Source organism: Eptesicus fuscus, chromosome 1 (genome assembly GCF_027574615.1).
Source record: "Eptesicus fuscus isolate TK198812 chromosome 1, DD_ASM_mEF_20220401, whole genome shotgun sequence".
NCBI classification, from domain to species: Eukaryota; Metazoa; Chordata; class Mammalia; order Chiroptera; family Vespertilionidae; genus Eptesicus; species Eptesicus fuscus.
This window is the reverse complement of record NC_072473.1, coordinates 91,082,446-91,101,213: the sequence shown is the minus strand read 5'-3', so window position 1 is coordinate 91,101,213 and position 18,768 is coordinate 91,082,446. Positions and strand designations below refer to the sequence as shown.

The following is an 18,768-nucleotide window of genomic DNA, read 5'->3' as shown; positions in this document are numbered from 1 at the left end:
CATGTGCCCCCGCCAGAAGCAAACCTGGGACCCTTTAGTCTGCAGGCTGATGCTCTATCCACTGAGCCAAACCGGCTAGGGCCCCATTGGTTTTTAGAGAGAGTGGAAGGGAAGGGGAGAGATAGAACCGTCAATGTGAGACAGACACATCAATTGGTTGCTGCCCACACAAGCCCTGACCATGGCTGAGGATCGGGCCTGCAACCTAGGTATGTGCCCTTGACCAGAATCGCACCCAGGACCCTTCAGTCCACAGGCTGACGCTCTATCCACTGAACCAAACCGGCTAGGGTGTCATTGATGTTTCTATCTCTCTCTTACTTCCTCTCTGAATTCAATAAAAATATATATTTTAAAAATATAGTAATATTGTGCTATAGACTGGCTATGACAATTAAATGAGACAATGTGTTAAAAGTGCTTGGTTTGCCCTAGCCAGTTTGGCTTAGTGGATAGAGCATCAGCCAGTGTACTGAAGGGTCCCAGGTTCGATTCCAATCAAGGGCACATACCTCGGTTTCAGGCTCCTTCCCAGCCCAGGCCCTGGTCAGGGCTCGTGCAGGAGGTGACCAATTGATGTGTCTCCCTCACATTGATGTTTCTCTATGTCTCTCCCTCTCCCTTCCACTCTCTCTAAAAAAATCAATGGAAAAATATCTTCAGGTGAAGATTTAACAAAAATAAATCCTTTATATATATGTAAAAGCCTAATATGCAAAGTGTCCCCTAGGGAATTCGACTGACCAGGAGTTCGATTGCTTGCTATGACGTGCACTGACCACTAGAGGGTGGTGCAGAATGAAGGAAGGCCCCGGTCAGCAGCCAGCAGCTGGGGAAGGGAGGCCCTGTCCTGTGGCTGGCAGCCACTAGGGACCCTACCCATTAATAAATAAAAATGCTTGGTTTATTGTCAGGACTTAATAACTGACATTTTGAAGAACACTAGAGACAGTATATTTTTTCATCTATTACTGGGTAACAAACTATGCCAAAACTTAGTGGCTTAAAACAGACATTTTGTTTCTATCACATTTTTGTGGGTCAGGAACTTGGGCAGACCTTGGCTGGGTGGCAGGAACTAGAGGACCCATTCCCAAGATGGCTTCTTCACTCATGTGCTGATCACCTTGGTGCTCCTTGGTCTCTCTCCAGATGGCCCGTCATCCACCAGGGCCTCTCCATGTGACTTGGGCTTCTCATGGTGTGGTGATCTCAGCTCAGGGCAGTTGAGTGCTTACACGGCAGCTGGCTGGACTGAGTGTCCCAAGAGACAGGAACTGAAAGCTGCCAGTCTCTTAAAACCTGGGCCCTGAAACTGACACCAGGACCAGCTTCATGGGCCTGTGACCTAAGCAGCCACACAGGGCCCTGTACTTAGTTTTATGCCCTGATTTTGCCATCTTGACATTAAAACATTTTTATTAACATTAAGTTGGCATACAATAATATGTTAGTTTCAGGTGTTCAGCATAGTGACTCGATATATATATATATATACTAGAGGCCTAGTGCATGAAATTAGTGCACTCGGGGAGTCGGGGGGTGGTCCCTCATCCCAGCCTGTGCCCTTTTGCAGTCTGGGAGCTCTGCGGGGAGCTGGCCTAAGCCGTTAGTTGGACATCCTTGGTGCTGCCGCTCCCTAGCCGTGAGTCCGGCTTCTGGATGAGCGGATCCCCCTGTGGGAGCACACTGACCACCAGGAGGCAACTCCTGTGTTGAGCGTCTGCCCTCTGGCTGTCAGTACGCATCATAGCCACTGGTAGTTCCACCATTCAGTTGATTTGCATATTAGCCTTTTATTATATAGGATATATTATGATGTGATCACCACACAGTTAAATAATCATCTATCATTGTACAAATTATTCCAATAGCATGGACTGTATTCCCCATGCTGTACACTACATCTCCGTGGCCTTAACATGTAGAATACTTCACAAAGTTGTATGTCATCCTTGTGCCAGGGCCATGCTAATCTTCTCTGTATCGTTTTTTTAAAAATATGTTTTTCATTGATTTTAGAGAGACAGTAAGGGAGAGGGAGAGAGAAAAACATCCATGTCAGAGAGAGAGAGAGAAACATCAATAGGCTGCCTTCCACACGCCCCCTACTGGGGATTGAGACCACAACCTGGGCACGTGCGCAGACCGGGAATCAAAGTGGCTACCTCTTGGTGCTTGGGAATCTGCTCAACCAACTGAGCCAGGGCTCTGTATTGTTTTAATTTTAGTATATGTGTTGCCGATGTGAGCACTACCATCATGAAATTCTTAATAAATTTTTAGAAGGGATCTGTCATTTTCATCTTGGGCTGCCAAGTGTATCTCTTTTGCTGTATTGTATTGATCTAGGCCAGTGGTCGGCAAACTGCGGCTCGTGAGCCACTTGTTACTCTTTGGCTGCTTGAGTGTGGCTCTTCCCAAAATACCACGGCCTGGGCGAGTCTATTTTGAAGAAGTGGCGTTAGAAGAAGTTTAAGTTTAAAAAATTTGGCTCTCAAAAGAAATTTCAATCGTTGTACTGTTGATATTTGAGTTTGCCGACCACGGATCTAAGCAGTTACAGAACCCACCTGTATTCAAGGGATGAGGATATAGATCCCACCTGTCATTGGGAAAAGTATCAAAGAACTCATGGTCATCTTTAATCTGTCACAGCATGGTATAAGGGGGGAAAGAGTACTGGAATGAAGAAATCTGAGGCTGGGTCCCAGTTTTACACATAGACACATAGACCATTATCATACAGTATTATAAGCACAATGAGAGAGAAGTATTTATAGGGCCCAAGGGAAGTGTTCTGAACTTACATATTTCTAGATGCAGTGAGCCTGCCACTAACAAACCACTTCAGCTTTTGGGACTTCAGTTTTCTTCCATTTGAAATGAGGAAGTTGCTTCTAAAATCATGAACCTCCAATGGCCCATTTATAATTCTCTAGATGTGTGTCTGATATGGTATTCATTAGAAAAAGTGTTTCACAGGACTCACCAATGGGAGGAGGACATGGGAACAGAAGGTGAATGAACCACAAAACAACTATTAGTTTAATCAGAAAGCCTGACCTGTGGATATAAATTCAAGGTCAGCTACCTCCAACTTGCACTTATTTATTCCACAAACACCCATTATAGATTACAGGGCAGACACAGTGCAGGAGTGCTGGGATACAGCAGTGAGCTCTCATCTTCACGGGCTTACAGTCTACAGTGGGCAGGCGAGCGTGCAGACAGTTGCACCCCTAGTATCGAGTGCTGTGGTAAGGACGGCACAGGTCCTTGGGAACCTGCTCTGAGTAGGCAATGGTGGGTGGGGGTAGTTAGGGGTGTGGGGGAGGCAGGCTGAGCCCTGAAGGCTGAAGAGGAATTAGGTCTGGGGGGGCGTGGAATATGGCATACATCATATCCTATACAGAGGAAGTAGACTAGCAAAAATGCCCAGTAAAGAGAAAGCTGGGAGACTTAGAGAACTGAAAGCCGCTCTGTGAGTTGACAGTGTAGAAAGGGAACTTATAGGGTGGTGGGAGAAACTGCCTAGAGGAAATTAGTAAGGAGGGTGGAGAAGATGAGGCTGGAGAGACAAGCTGGGGCCAGATCGTAGGGAGCCTTTAAGCCTTGAGAGGGAGCTTGCTTGGATTCTACCCTGAGACCCAGGGAAACGTTGAAGGGTTTGGAATTGGATAGTGGCCTCTCCAGTTTGGGTGTAAGAAATCACTGAGTTTAGCAGTGGATTTCTGAGATCGGGCTGGTTGGGGGTGGGGCATAGTATGCTAGAAGTAGAGACTAGTAAGAGGCTGTGGTTTGTAGTCCAGGTGAGAAATGATGGTGACTCTAGGGCAGAGGCAGTGGAGATGGATTGAAATGGACAGATAAGAGAGATTTAGTAGAATCAACAAGACTTGTGATTGACTGAGTAGGGGAGAAGAAAGAGGGAGTTTGCAAAGATGATGCCCAAGTTTCTGGCTTGAGCAACAGTGTGTACAGTGGTATAATTTACTGAGAGGGAAAGACCATGAGAAAAATAGTTTTCTGGTGGGAGGGTGGAAGGATCAAGGTTTCAGTTTTGGATGTGCAACTATTGAGCAAAATGGGTTTGAACTGTGGGAGTCCATTTTTTTTAAATTTTATTTTATTATTGATTTCAGAGAGGAAGGGAGTGGGAGAGAGAGAGAAAAATCAATGATGAGAGAGAACCATTGATTGGCTGTTTCCTGCAGGCCCCACACTAGGGAACAAGCCCAAAAGCCAGGCATGTGGCCAGCTGGACTGTGGGGGTCCATTTATTTGCAGATATTTAAAAAAATACTGTAGATGTATTTTCTCTTATGATTTTCTTTTTTAAAATATGTTTTTATTGATTTTAGTGAGAGAGGAAACACGGGGGGGTGGGGGTGGGGGAGAAATTGGTTGTTTCCTGCACGCCCCCTACCGGGGATTGAGCCTGCAGCTGGGGCATGTGCCCTGACCGGGATATCAAACCAAGGACCTATTGGTGCATGGGATGATGCTCAACCAACTGAGCCACACCGGCCAGGGCTCCGTTTGATTTTCTTAAGAAAACTTTCTTTTCACTAGCTTACTTCATTGTAAGAATATAATATATAATACATACAATGTACAAAATATGTATTTATCAATTCTTTTTTAAAAAAATATTGATTTTTTACAGAGAGAAGGGAGAGGGATAGAGAGCTAGAAACATCAATGAGAGAGAAACATCGATCAGCTGCCTCCTGCATACCCCCCACCGGGAATGTGCCTGCAACCAATGTACATGCCCTTGACTGAAATCGAACCCGGGACCCCTCAGTCCGCAGACCGACGCTCTATCCACTGAGCCAAACCGGTTTCGGCTATTTATTGATTCTTTATGTTATTGGTAAGGCTTCCAGTCAACAGCAGGCTATTAGTAGTTAAGTTTTTGGAGAGTCGAAAGTGATATGTGGATTTTCAGCTGTGCAGGGGTAGGTGCCCCTAACCTCCTCATTGTTCAAGGGTCAGTTGTATTTAGTTTGAGATGGCTGTGAGACTTCCAGGTGGAGATTTCCAATAAACAGTTGGGTTGTGGATATGCAAGTCAGGAGAGAACTGGAGGTAGCTGTGGGGTTAAGGGAGAGGTTTTATTTTGATCTGGGAGTGACAGATTGTTTGCATAATGACTTGAAGTACAGAGAAAAAGAGGGACAGGTAGGAAGACAGACACATTCAAATAGTCAGTGGATCAAAGCTCCCTAGGGTTGGGAAGGGATGAGTTAGAACAAGACCTAGGATTTGTCTTACAGAACAGAGTGAAGGAGTTAAGAGTTCAGACTCTGGAGTCAGACTATCTGATGACTTGGAACATTGATTCTATCACCTTCCAGCTGTGAGACCTTGGGCAAGTCACTTCCACTCCCTGTGTCTCAGTTTCCTGGACTATAAAATGGGGAAATTGCCCTAGCCAGGTAGCTTAGTTGGTTAGAGCATCATCCCGATATGCCAAGGTTGTGGGTTTGATCCCCAATCAGGGTGCATATAAGTATCAACCAAAAATAAATAAGCGAAACAACAAATTTCCTTCCCTCCCTTCTTCTCTCTCTCAAATCAATCAATAACAAATAAATGTATTTATTTACTGGGGATCGAACCAGCGACCTTTTGGTGCATGGGAAGGATGCTCAACCAACTGAGCCATACCAGCCAGGGCCTCCTGAGGCTCCTCTTGACTGTGATAGTGTCTCAGACTTTCCTTGTTTTTGACGACCTTGACAATTTTGAGGGGTACTGGTCAAATATTTTGTAGGGTGCCCCTCTATTGGATTTTGTTTGATGTTTTTCTCATGGTGAGACTGAGGTTATAAGTTTTAGGAAAGAAGATCACAGAGGTAAAGTGCCATTCTTATCAGATCAAATCAACATGATTTGATACTGGCCTTGTTCACCTGGCTCTAGTAGTGTTGGTCAGGTTTCTCCACTGTAAAGTTACTCATTCTTCTCCCTTCCCAACTGTACTCTTTGGAGGGAAGTAACAATGTGTAGCTCTCTTAAAAACACACACACATTGAATTTATTGGGGTGACACTGGTTAATAAAATTATATAGGTTTCAAGTATACAATTCTAGAATTCATCATCTGTATATTGTATTGTATGTTCACCACCCCAAGTCATGTAGCTCTCTTTAAGGAGTGGGGAGTTACACTCCCCTCTTTTTTTTATTTATTTATTTATTTATTTTTTATGTGCCTCAGGCATGAAACAGCTCTGGCCACCGACACTGGCATCAAGCTAGGATGAACTAAGGACTGTACATCTGCTTTGCCCCTGATTGATATAAGAGCAACACCACCAATCAGGTGTCTCCTTGCCCATTGCCAGGGGGTTACACTCCCCTCTTTAACAGAGGAGTATCTCCATAAATTATTTGGGATTTTTCTGCTTGGGAGATTTGACTCTTCTTCTCTATTTATGTATTTGTTTGTTTATTCTATCATTTCTTCATATCAAAATAGACTTATGGATATTTATTTTATACTTTCGGTTATAATTTATTACTTCCCTAGCCCTAGAACCAGCCATTTCTCCAAGGAGCCAAGGGATCTTGTTTCCTTTTATTGAGGAATGATATTATGTATGTTCCATCAGAATAAACTTTAATCTGATCATAAACTTATCATCTTGGAATAACATGGTTGCTTTTTGTATGAGTCAGGGTTCAATCAGAGAGGCAGGACCAGCAGGGGTATATATATTAAGTGATTGATTGCAAGGAATTGGCTTTTGCAATGATGAGGCCAGACTTGGCAGATTGGGAATTAATAGGGCAGGCTTTCAGGAAGGGCATACTGGACCTCACAGGTGTGGGTGGTCCCCAAGTGGGACTGTAGCCTAGCCAAGTGACATAGCTCTTTGTTTCTGTGCTTTTGAGACCAAATCTATGATTCTATTGACAATTAATACCTATTAATTGAGCACCTTCCATCTACCAGGAACTAGGGATTCTGTGGTGAATAAGACAGACTTGGTCTCTGTTCTCCTGGAAGTTAAGTCTAGTGGGGGCAGGAGAGATACTAATCTAATAACTGCTTGAATAATTTCAAGTGTGTTAAAGACTATGAAGAGCAGACCAGGTGAGGTGCTAACCTTGCCTGAGGAGCAGGGAAGACTTCCCTAAGGAGGTGACATTTAAACTGACATCTGAAGGATAAGTGGGAATGAACCAGATGTGGGGGTGCAGGGGAGGGGGCGGAGAGGAGGGAGAGAGGCAAGGAATAGAGGGAAGAGTGTTTCTGGAGAGGGAACAGCATGTAGGAATACCAGAGTTCAGAAGAACATGGCTCTTTTTAGGAACAGCAAGAAGGACTGACTGTGCTGAAACTGGTTTGGCTGAGTGGATAGAGCGTCGGCCTGCGGACTCAAGGGTCCCAGGTTCCATTCCGGTCAAGGGCATGTACCTTGGTTTCGGGCACATCCCCAGTAGGGGGTGGGCAAGAGGCAGCTGATGGATGTTTCTCTCTCATCGATGTTTCTAACTCTCTATCCCTCTCTCTTCCTCTCTGTAAAAAATCAATAAAATATATTTAAAAAAAAAGAAGAAGAAGGACTGACTGTGTGGATGGAGTAGAGTGACGAAGGGTAATAGAGAAGGGATGAAATGACTTAGGGAGAGAATATAGAGTGAAGAGAAAAGTTTCTGGGACTTCAGCTTGATAAACACCAGTAATTAGAGCTATAGGAGGTAATAGAAGACTAGAGAAGAGGGTTTCAAGGAGGAAGAAGTAACCAACATTGACCAGTGAGGCCAAGAAGTGAACTAAGATAAGGACTTGCATTTGGCAGATGGAAGTTCATCATAGGCAACCTTTGAGGAAGCAATTGCACTGGGATGATGGAGGCAAAAACCAGAATACAAAGAGTTGAGGAGCGATTAAGAGGTGAGGAAAGCCCTAGCCAATACCTCACAGCTCCTTAGAGCATTGTCATGATAGGCCAAGGTTATGGATTCAATCCTTGGTCAGAGCACCTATAAGAAGCAACCAATGAATGCGTAAATAAGTAGAACATTCATTGTTTCTCTCTTCCTAAAATCAATCAATAAAAAAAAAAGAATTAGAAAAAAAAAGGTACGTAAAGAGGGGAGGTGATCTCTTTGAGAGGCTTGGCTGTGAAGAGAAGAGAGTCATAAGATTAAGCCAGAAGGCTGGGGGAAACTTGAGCCTGTTCGTCACCCAAAGAGCCTGGCTCCTAGTAGTCACTCAATAAATGTTATTGCACTGAACTAAACGGAGGGTAAGCTTGAAGATACAGGAAAGGGATTGAGGGAATAAGGCCCTTGAAGGAGACGGGTTGACTGCATGAGTTACATCTTGAAAGAAGACAGGCATGCTCCTTCATTAAAATAAACGGAAATAGAAGACATGGAGGCTGAGTGTGGAATGTAGGGTATGTTGGCTGGAATGGGAGGAAGGCATTTTCACAGATTATAGAGTCAGGAGATAACCGACTTGTATACTTTTATTCTCTTCAGAGGATTTCAGGTTTAGCTCTGACTCCAGTTTATTATTATTTTTAAAAAATATATATTTTTATTGATTTCAGAGAGGAAGGGAGAGGGAGAGATAGAAATATCAATGATGAGAGAGAATCATTGTTTGGCTGCCTTCTGCACACCCCTTATTGGGGATCAAGCCCGCAACCTGGGCATGTGCCTTTGGCCAGAATTGAACCTGAGACCCTTCAGTCCGCAGGCAGATGCTCTATCCACTGAGCCAAACCAGCTAGGGCCCAGTTTATGATTTTACCTGGTGTTAACGAAAAAAAAAACCATTGAAACCTGTAAAGAATTTTAGTGAGTTTATTTGAGCCAAACTGTCGACATATGCCGGGAAGCAGAACCTCAATGAATTGAGATAATGCTCCAGAGAATGCAGGGTTACATCTATTTTTATACATTGAAATCAAAGGAAAGGGACTTAGGTGAGTTACATGAAATCCATTGGTGATAGATTAGGGAGGTGGGACAAAGCAAAGCGGGGAAACCTCTGTGATAGGGTGAAAAGCGAAATGATGGACATGTGCTTCTCTTACAGAGATGGATACAGGATACTTTAACGTAATTAACAGTTGACAATTAACTTGATAACAATAACAATGAGGGAATGTCCCGGTGCCATTTGTTGTGCCCTGAGGGGTCCGGGGTAAAAAGGAAGTTACAAGTTACCCAGACATCTCACAGATATGTTATCTTAGAGGCAAAAAGGCAAATGGGCTCAGTAAAGAAGATCTAAGTTGATCTTTGTCAGGGAAGATATTGGACTAGGACATGACTACCCACTAGAACCTGTTCGTAGTTAAGTATTTAATTTTCAAACCATCTTTTGTGGTTATTTTAGGTCTCTGAGTTTTCAAGACTGCCACGCAGGCATCCCCTGAGCTTGTCAGGTTAGCAGGCGGCTTCTTTCGTTCACACAGGAAACAATATCTAACCTATTTAATATTTGATGGGCACTTATTAAGTTGCTGCTTTTACTTCTATGAGCCTAGAACAAGGTAAGGCAGCTTGTTACAATTGTGCCTAAAGTAAAAGAATGTAGGTTGTGAAGAACATCAGCCGAGGAACCAACATCTCCTTTGAGGCAAAGCCACTCAACTGGCACAGGGAGGAAATAACTTGCAAGCAATGTGGACACATTTTAGAGTGGGATAATACAGGTAACCACAAGATCCTTCCTAGACTAGGCTAGCAGGTAAAATAGTTTCACCACAAAAGCCTGCTGTGCACCTTTCAATTCTGCCCAACAATAGCTGTCATTTCCTATTTCCTGTGTGTCCTGCAGGTACTAGACCTCGCACTTATCTGCAATCCTCAGAACAAACCTCAAGGGAGATTGTATTGTTCCCATTTTGCTGATAAGAAAATTGCAACTCAGAGAGATAAGTGATTTGTTCAAAGCCAGATAGTCAGCAGTCAGGATGGAACCCAGGTTAGGCTGAGAGCTTTTCCCTACATCAGTGGTTTTGAATTTTGCTCCAGGGACACCCCCCCTTCCCCTATGCTACTGTCTAAGACAGAGGCGGCAGGTGGGGAGCTCAGCAACCTAGTCTCAATTTGTCAGTTTTACACCTGGGGCTTCAAAATAAGATTTATTAGATCAAAATCTATTGAGAAGAAAAAAAAGTTTGAAAGCCACTGACCTCTATGGGGGTCTTTGAACTTCCCTGCTGAAGCATGACTTTTCTTGGTTTTCTCCAGAAACACTGCTTCTGTGATTCATTTTCCCCAAGGTATCTCCCCTAGCACATCCATCCTCAACATGACTGGCAGAGTGATTTTGGTAAAACTTCATGTTACTCCTCTGCTTGGAAACTTTCCATGGCTCCCAGGTACCTTAAGTGAAAATCAATATCTACTATTATACTACTGATATAAGTGTCATTTGAACAATGTTCTTCTTTTAGTATGACTTATGAGACCCTCAGTGATCTGGACCCCCCACCCACTTCTCTAGCTTTACCATTAGTTACTCCCTAGCTCCCACCTTCCTGCCAAACACGCTGACCTACATTTCCTGGTACTGGGTGTACTGGCCCTTATACACTCCACTGGCTCTGCCAGGAGGGCCCTCCCCCTTCACTGACCATCTCCCACTCACCCATGCCTCAGATCAGGAATTACCTTCTTCCCGGAGCCTTTCCAGCATCTTTCAGCCTGGGCCAGGCCCTGCCCTCTGAGCAGCACCCTTCCCCCTATGTTTACACCTCACAGCCCTACTTCCGGTCTCCTTTCTCCTCTGCAAGCCCCACTACAATGCAGATTCGCATCATCTGCTCGACTCCGTTTTGCTTCCCAGGAAAGAAGTTTCTCAGGGAATTTGTTCTTTCTCTTGGGGTAAGCATACCAGTCTTGCCTCGAAAAGCATACCAGAAATGCCAATGGCTTGATGTTAGGCATGGAGAGTTTTCAGAATGGGAGTACGTCCCCTGCAGCCAAACCTCAATTTTACATGGAGGAGGTAGGCTAGGCAATATCACATGATGAGAAAAGTCTGTGGGGAAAAATAGCTGACTACAGGAAAAACTATAGAAAGCCGCTTTCAAATCTTCTAGCTGACTTGGTTTTCATTTTGCAAAGAGCAAGGCAGATGCTGGCCTCAGGTCCCCAAATCTGCTAATAGTTAAGATGCTTAGGTTCAAACTTAGCCTATGGGGAGGAGACTACTGATATAAGTGCCCTTTGAATGCTGGGCAAAGGCACATGCTAATCTTCCCTCCAAGCCTGGAACCCACAGGCTCAGCCATGTGGCAGGAAGGCTCTGCCCTGGCAGCCTCCACCAAGCCCAACCCACCTTGGCAGTTGTCAAGGGGGAGGTTGTGGAACAGAAACTGAAGTCTTGCATCAGTTAGCCAATTTGTATCTATAAAATGGGCACAAAAGATGCAGGAGGGTTATGCCAGCTGCTGATGCCAAATGCCAGAAGCCAGGAATAAATATGTTTAAGGTGCCGTTCCTAGAGACGTGGGACAGGAAGAAAACACCAATAGGAAGGGTTTGGATCCTTTCATGGATGAGAGGAATCTAACGGGTTATTAAGGGAAGGTGGGATTGTTTGGGGGCACAGAGTGGGTAATAAAAAAGAGCAAATAGGCCCAACTAGGTAGGCAGAGATGGAAATTTGAATGAATGGGCACAGGGTGGTTTCTGTATTCTGTAGTGACTCAATTTCTCCCTGGTGTTCAAGGACTGAGATGGGAGGGCTTCGGACACACCAGTCCATTGCAAGAGCTACAGGAATACAGCACTATTTTTTAAAATATTCTCTAAGGCAGCATGTATATTTAGAAGCTTTTTTCTTTTACCACCTTTCTTCCCCCTATACACAACTCTAGTCTCCAACTGCTTTGCCCTCCTTTCAGTTTTCAAGTTAACTGTGCTGTATTCTACTCAGTTCAACTGTTTGGGACAATTTTTCAAACTACAGCTTATATATTAAGTGTACTTTAAAAAAAGCAAATGATGCCCTAGCCGGTTTGGCTCAGTGGATAGAGCGTTGGCCTGTGGACCAAAAGGTCCCACGTTTGATTCCGGTCAAGAGCACGTACCTCGGTTGCAGGATCCTCCCCGGCCCTGGCTCTGGTGGGGGTACATGCAGGAGGCAACCAATCGATGTGTTTCTCTCACATCAATATTTCTCTCTCTTTCCCTCTCACTTCCACTTTCCCTAAAAATTAATGGAAACATATCTTCGGGTGAGGATTTAAAAAAAAAAAAAAAAAGCAAAAGCAAAAGATGATGATTAAAGCCCTATCGCAGAAAAAAGTGCCAGAGGGTGTGTCTCACTGGAGGGCAGAAGTCCAGGTAAATGACATGACTCACCACAAAGTATCAGCAATGTACATCCGGAGGCTTTCTCCTTTTACTACCCTTCTTTCCCCTACACACAACTCTAGGAGGAGACTGTGCCAGAGCCCAGACCTAGCTGCTCAAGAGCCCAATAGTTAAACTGTGGGTCTCTACTCAGAGTCAAGGTGAAAGTAGCTCCTTCAGTGCACAGCTTAGCCATTTGCTCTGAGAATGAGGTCCAGAGCCTGCCCTGGATCACTAGCTCCTGGCCATGGGTGGGTGACCTCTTCCCTGCAAATGTTGGAAGCTTCCCCCACCTCAGTGGTTAATGAAAAAAAATCAAAGGACAGCTTTGTCATGTGAAAGGAAAACAACTCCACTTTAATATGCTTAAGAAGTCATCCATGATACATTTGAAAAAGTACCAGTAAGCCCTGGTTGTCTCAGGAACAGGGAGCCAGGGGCTGACTCTGGCAGCACAGTGTGACCCCTTAGTAGCCAAGTCAAGCCTGCAGTTAGGCGCTTACTCTGCATTAGTGGTTTACAGTCTTAACTCATTCTAGTAATAAACCAAAACTTGTGCCAGATCAGAAATGGCTACTGGAAGCTTAACTTTCCCTCTCCCAAGCAGGACCGCGCTCCTGCCCCTAACTCCAACTCCTTTTGGGATTGGGCTCCAGGACAGCTTGGTCTTTGCTCTCTCTTGGTTGGGGGGGGCGGGACGGGGGTGGAGGGGAGGAGGATGCCTGGTCTCCATGTCTCCTGGCCAGTGACTGCAGGAGACGGGTGACAGGTACCTGAGACAGACCGGATGTGGTCTGCTCATTGCAGGCCCAGCGCACTGGGCCGCACAGCCCCTTCAGTGGAATCTGGGACAAGGGAGGACCGAGGCCTCGCTACAGTGGCGCGATCCCTCTTGCACTCTCGTCTACGTCGCTCTCAACGGTCCTGGAAGAAGGGGAACATCTGGCGGAAAAAACCTTGAATTTGCGCCACCCGGCTGCCCGCGGAGTCCTTCTCCTTGCTGGGCAACGCCACCTCTCTCATCGTTGTCTCCGCGGCCATCGCACCCAGTGAGTTCAGAGTCCTTCGCAGCGTCCACCCGGTGGCGGTGGTGGCGCCGCTGCTGTTGTTGTTGGCATTGTCCCGCTCACAGTTGCTCGCCTTCTCCCAGTCCTCAGCCCCCGACAGCTCCCGCAGGCTCCAGGGCGCGTCGGGCCGCAGGTAGTAACAGGCCCGGTGGCCGCTGTGGTCACGGCGCGTGGGGTCAGCTCCCAAGGCGCCCACCAGCACCTTGATGACCAGGTAGTGGCCCTGCAGAGCCGCCAGGTGAAGGGGCGTGAGGCCGCCGCTCCCCGGGGCGCTCACGTCGAGCTGCAGCCCCTGGCGCTGGGCGAATTCGTGCACCAAGATGAGCTCCTCGTGGCGCCCGTGCTTGGCCAGCCAGTGCAGCACCGAGTAGCCGGTGATCGGGTCGCCCCGTAGGAGCAGCCCCGGCTCGGCTTCCAGCAGCTCCCGCAGCGCCTCAAAGCGGCCCTCGGCGGCCGCCAGTATCCACGCGTGCTCCCGGGGCTCCAGGCACAGCCTGCCGCTGCCCGCGCCGTTCGGCCCGCCCGGGGACTGCTCCTCCGTGCGCCCCTCGGACTGCCACCCGGCGGGAGCTGCTCCCTGCAGCCCCAACAGCTCCCGCAGCATTCCCCGCCGGCGCCCTGAGCCCGCTCCCGAGTGCGTCAGCGAGCCGTGCAAGGAGGCCTGCCGGGAGGCGGCGGCTGTGCCCCGGTACCTGCCGAGGCTGACGGCGTCCACTCTGGAGGGGCGGGGCTGCGGGAAGCTCCGCAGGCTGTGCGCGCTCCACGGCAGGGAGGCTCTGGGCACCGGCGTCGCGGCTTGTCCGGGCTCGGCCATGGTCCTGCAGCTCCGCCGCCGCGCTCCGCGTTTCTAGCGTTCGCAGCCCTTCCCGGGCCCCACTAGGAGAGGAACTGGCGCTGGGGAAGGAAGCGGCTTGAGCAATTGGGCTCCGAGGGAAGAAGGGAGGGAGCAAATGAGGGGAGGGGAGAGGGGGAGAGAGGGAGAGAACGAATGAGCCGAGGGAGGGCCCCCGCGCGGGCGTGGGGGCGTGGAGGGGTAGTCCGGTGCACTGGGTACCGCCGCCACCACAGCCGCCCGATTGCGGGCGGCCCCGCCCCAAATGGCCAGGTAAGCCGGGAGGCCCCGCCTCCTGGCCCGCGGGGGGAGGGCTGCAAGCGGCCCCCAAAGTCGCCCCGAGCAGCCCAACTGCCCCCCAGCAGCCGTTCTCCGCATCCCAGCAGCTGCTGAGAGGAAGAGGTTCGAGGGCGCCCCCTCCCCGGCGGGCTGAGCTCGGCTGCGGCAGCCAAGGCTCCTGGGTGCTCTCTCCCCGCCCCCTTCCTTGGACCGTCCTTCTTATCTCCTCAAGAGTCTCCCTGTACTTTGTCCCCGAGCCGCCTTTGTCCCGAGCCTAGCATTCACGGAGGCCGCCAGGCTAACCCGTGTGACGCGGATTCGCCTGCTCTGCCCTTCGTGCTGTCATTCCCGCAGCGCCCAGAACTACGCGGGATTCCTTCAGAAACCTGAGGCCAGGGCCCAGGTAGAGACTTTCCCGGAATGGAGAAGGGGTATTCCACGGCCCCACCCACCCCAGGTCCCTGCTCCACCCTCTTCTCTCCTCTTTAACCTCTCCCAGGTTGGCTTGAAAAAGCAGGTGCAGGTGAATCTGAGTCAGAGGCTAGGGGAACGCCCTGCCCTCTTCAGAGATGTGTTCTGCTCTCTCCCTCAGGGACCTGCTGATTTCTGTGAACTCAGAGCTCAGGGGCTTTTAAAAGAGGATGATATTTTACCTTTGGACTCCTAACACTGGCCTTCTCTTTGCTCTTTTCTTCCCTCAATAAATGGTAGCTCTTGCCTCCTGTCCCCTCCCTCACCCCATGTTAGGGAGTTCAGTCAGTGAGCAATTGGGATCCACAGAATGTTCTTGAGCCAGAGAGGAGCACAGCTATGATTAAGGTGGTATTTAGGGAAATGATTATGGGAGAAGCCGAGGCAGGAAGTTAGGAGGCTGGTCCAATAGTGTAGGCCTGAGGGATGGGGGCTCACACCACTGGGCCCGACAGTGATGGAAAGTATCAGAGGCTTTTCCTCCTTGGCCCTCAAATATTGGGAATCAGCCCTAAATATCTTGAGCTTTCCTTCATGACAGCTTATGCATTTGTAACCCTTTTTTATTTATTTAAATATATTTTATCGACTCCTTGCAGAGAGGAAGGGAAAGGGACAGAGAGCCAGAAACATCGATCAGAGAGAAACATCGACCAGCTGCCTCCTGCACCCCCCGCCCCCCACTGGGGATGTGCCCGCAACCAGGGCACGTGCCCACAACCAGGGCACATGCCCTTGACCGGAATCGAACTCGGGACCCTTCAGTCCGCAGGCCAAAATTCTATCCACTGAGCCAAACCGGCCAGGGCTGTAACCCTTTTTAAAAAAATCCTCACCCAAGGATATTTTCCCATGGATTTTTAGAGACAGTGAAAGAGAGAGGGAAAGACAGAGAGAAATGTCGATGTGAGAGAAACACATCCATTGGTTGCCCCCTGCATGTGCCCCCACCAGGGCCCGGGCTGGGGAGGAGCCTGCAACGGAGGTACATGCCCTTGACCGGAATTGAACCGTGTAACCCATTTTTAAACATTTACTATGTGTCAGACACTGTGCTAGATGTAAAACTTTTAGTCTTCTCAAGGGCCTCAGGAACTAAGCATCATTATTTTCCTCAGTTTGCAGGGAGGTTAGGCCACTTGCCCAAGGTCACCCAGCAGGAAGTGGCAGAGCAGGTCTGTGTGACACCATAGCCTTTGTTCTAGCACAGATCTACTGGTATCCAAGCCAGGCTTATTGGCTATAAATCACTCCCACAAGCCCCAAGTTTCAGCCAAAGGGATGGACTTGTCCTAGCCTGAGTACATCTTGAACTTGCCCTCCTTTACCTAGAATGTCTTCCCTCACAGCTTCTGAATAGTGAAGTTCTTCTCCCTGTCCTTTAAGGTTGGCCTCAGTTTCCACCTTCTCCAGTAAGCCGCCTCTGATTATCCGAGCCCGGAGTGATCACTCTCCCTCCCTCAATCCTCTGTTTGTATTGCTGCCTTGGCATCTAGCACAAACTGCCTTATGTTGTATTTCTCTCCCCTTGTTCTCACATGCCAGTTAAACTCTAAACTCTTTGTCCTTGGACAGGAAGCTCAGTTGATTTTAGAGCGTCGTCCCTATGTGCCAAGGTTGCAGGTTTGATCCCCGGTCAGGGCACATACAAGAATCAACCAATGAAGCATAAATAAGTGAAACAACAAATCTCCCCCGCCCCCTCTCTCCTCTATAAAATCAATTAAAAATACTAAAAAAGAAATCTTAAAAGAAAAATCCTTCTAAACTATTTGATGAGTATGTCATACTATCCTTGTGCACCTGGTAGGTGTGCGAGAAATATTTGTTACCTTCTTCTGGTTTGGCAACCTGGGAAAATGTGATTGTGTGTATATGTGGTGGTGGGGGGCGTTGTATGTGTGTGTGTTGGTAGGGTGTGTCAGCAGCCAGAACCTTGATGCCCACTCCCACATCCCTGCCTTGGATTGAATCTGCAGGACACTGAAAGCAACTCATAGATTTGGTCAATTCATTAAAAAAGTAATAATGACCAGTGGTTTATTCACTGAACCAACTAGCCAAAGCCACCTCCTGGCCTTTGCTGACTCCTCAGAGACCAGGCCCAGGCCCAAAGTGGGCCCCAGCTTTCAGGGTTTCATTTTCAAAATGCACCCTGACTGACAAGCAGTTACTTCCGTTGCTCTGGAAACTCCCCTCCACAACCCCGAATCTGTAAACACCAAACCACACACATACACACACACTTCCAGAATATGCAAACAGCTGCGGCAATATTTTTTTTTAATCAAAATGCCAACACGGAGAATGCAGGATGGAAGAATGCTTGGACTATTAATTTTCCTCACCACTAAGCAGGCATTTCCCTTTGCTATCAGCACTAATAATATCTCTGGTTCAAAGACTGCAAAGGCCCATGACGCACGTGCCCTTGCTTAACTCTTTTACCAGAGACCAAAGCCACAGTGCCTCCCTAGCAACTCATTTCATCTTTTCTTAGCAAGTGCTTCCTACCCTAGGCCACCAGCTGTATTGCATACAGAGTTCCCCAGAATCCCAGCACCCATCTCTATTTCAGTAGAGAGGGTCTCTGGAATTTGACACCTGGGAGTGGGGTAGAGGGAGCAGAGAGCAGAAGGGAAAGTACCAACCCCCCTAAAACGAAGATGCCAGTCATCTGAGGCCGCTTCCCCTCTAAGGGAGTGGGGCATAAATCCCTCAAGCCCTGGGAAACAGCCTCCCCAAAAGTTAGATGTAGGGTATTTGCATTAGAAATGGTGGTACCAGATGTCTTTTCCAAATAACAGCCTCCCCAATGTATTTACAGGTTTGATTACAGATCCTGGACTATTTGAACTAGAAGAGATATTTTTTGCTTTTAGTTTATCTTTTTAGAATTTTGTAATTTTTAAAATTGATTTCAGAGAAGAAGGGAGAGGAGAGAGATAGAAATATCAATGATGAGAGAGAATCAGTGATTAGCTGCCTCCTGCACTCCCCCTACTGGGGATTGAGCCCAGAACCGGGGCATGTGCCCTGATTGGAAATCGAACTGTGAACTCCTGGTTCATAGGTCAATGCTCAACCACTGAGCCACACCGGCCGGGCAGCTTTTAATTTATTGCTGAGAGAGAGAGAGAGATATCAATTTTTTGTTGTTCCACTTATGCATTTATTGGCTGCTTCTTGTATGTGCCCTGACTGGGAAATGAACCCACAACCTTGGCGTATCTGGACGATGCTCTAACTAACTGAACTATCTGGCCAAGTCTTAGGAGAGATCTTAATGCTTCATTGATCATTTCTTCACTTTTCAGATGAGGTTTAAGTAACTGTCAGAGCGGATGGCAGGGGGCAGAGGAACTTAAAGCTGAAGTGTTGGGTGTACATTGAAAATCAATCTTGAAGAGGGAGCTCAGAAATCTTATTAGAAGTCAGTAGGGAATCATAATTGTCCTGCAAAAAAATTAATTTACAGGCAGCTTTTCAGGAACATGCTTCTGGGGCGGGGGGGGGGGGATGTCAAAAGGCACATGTGTCTTTGGCTCTTAGTGGAGTTTGCCAGTGGAGTTTAATGTATCCAGAAAAATCCAGGGATGCAAACAGACAAGGGGAGAATATGGGAAGGAAAGTCCCCCAGGCTTCCATAACCCTTGCTGATGGAGCGAACAGGGAACATTCTGGAGGTTCCAAATATAAAATAGAAATTTTCCTTCTTCCAAAGACCTGTGCTGATAGCATGACATGATTCTCAGTGAGAGAGCTCCTTTCCCACTG

At 47.5% G+C, this 18,768-nt stretch overlaps 1 protein-coding gene, 1 non-coding gene and 1 pseudogene across 2 annotated transcripts; all 3 read right to left on the bottom strand.

The window, feature by feature from the left end:
• Positions 1-1,918: 1,918 nt before the first annotated feature.
• Positions 1,919-2,028, bottom strand: LOC114228154 (U6 spliceosomal RNA). The gene has a single exon (XR_003614254.1). It is a non-coding gene; the product is annotated as a U6 spliceosomal RNA (small nuclear RNA).
• A 4,188-nt stretch (positions 2,029-6,216) lies between these two features.
• Positions 6,217-6,361, bottom strand: LOC114228151 (small nucleolar RNA SNORA48; annotated as a pseudogene).
• A 6,314-nt stretch (positions 6,362-12,675) lies between these two features.
• Positions 12,676-14,898, bottom strand: SOWAHD (sosondowah ankyrin repeat domain family member D). Its single transcript, XM_008156850.3, has one exon. It carries the CDS (start codon positions 14,221-14,223, stop codon positions 13,258-13,260), a length of 966 nt encoding a protein of 321 aa, XP_008155072.1. The 5' UTR covers positions 14,224-14,898; the 3' UTR covers positions 12,676-13,257.
• Positions 14,899-18,768: the final 3,870 nt, after the last annotated feature.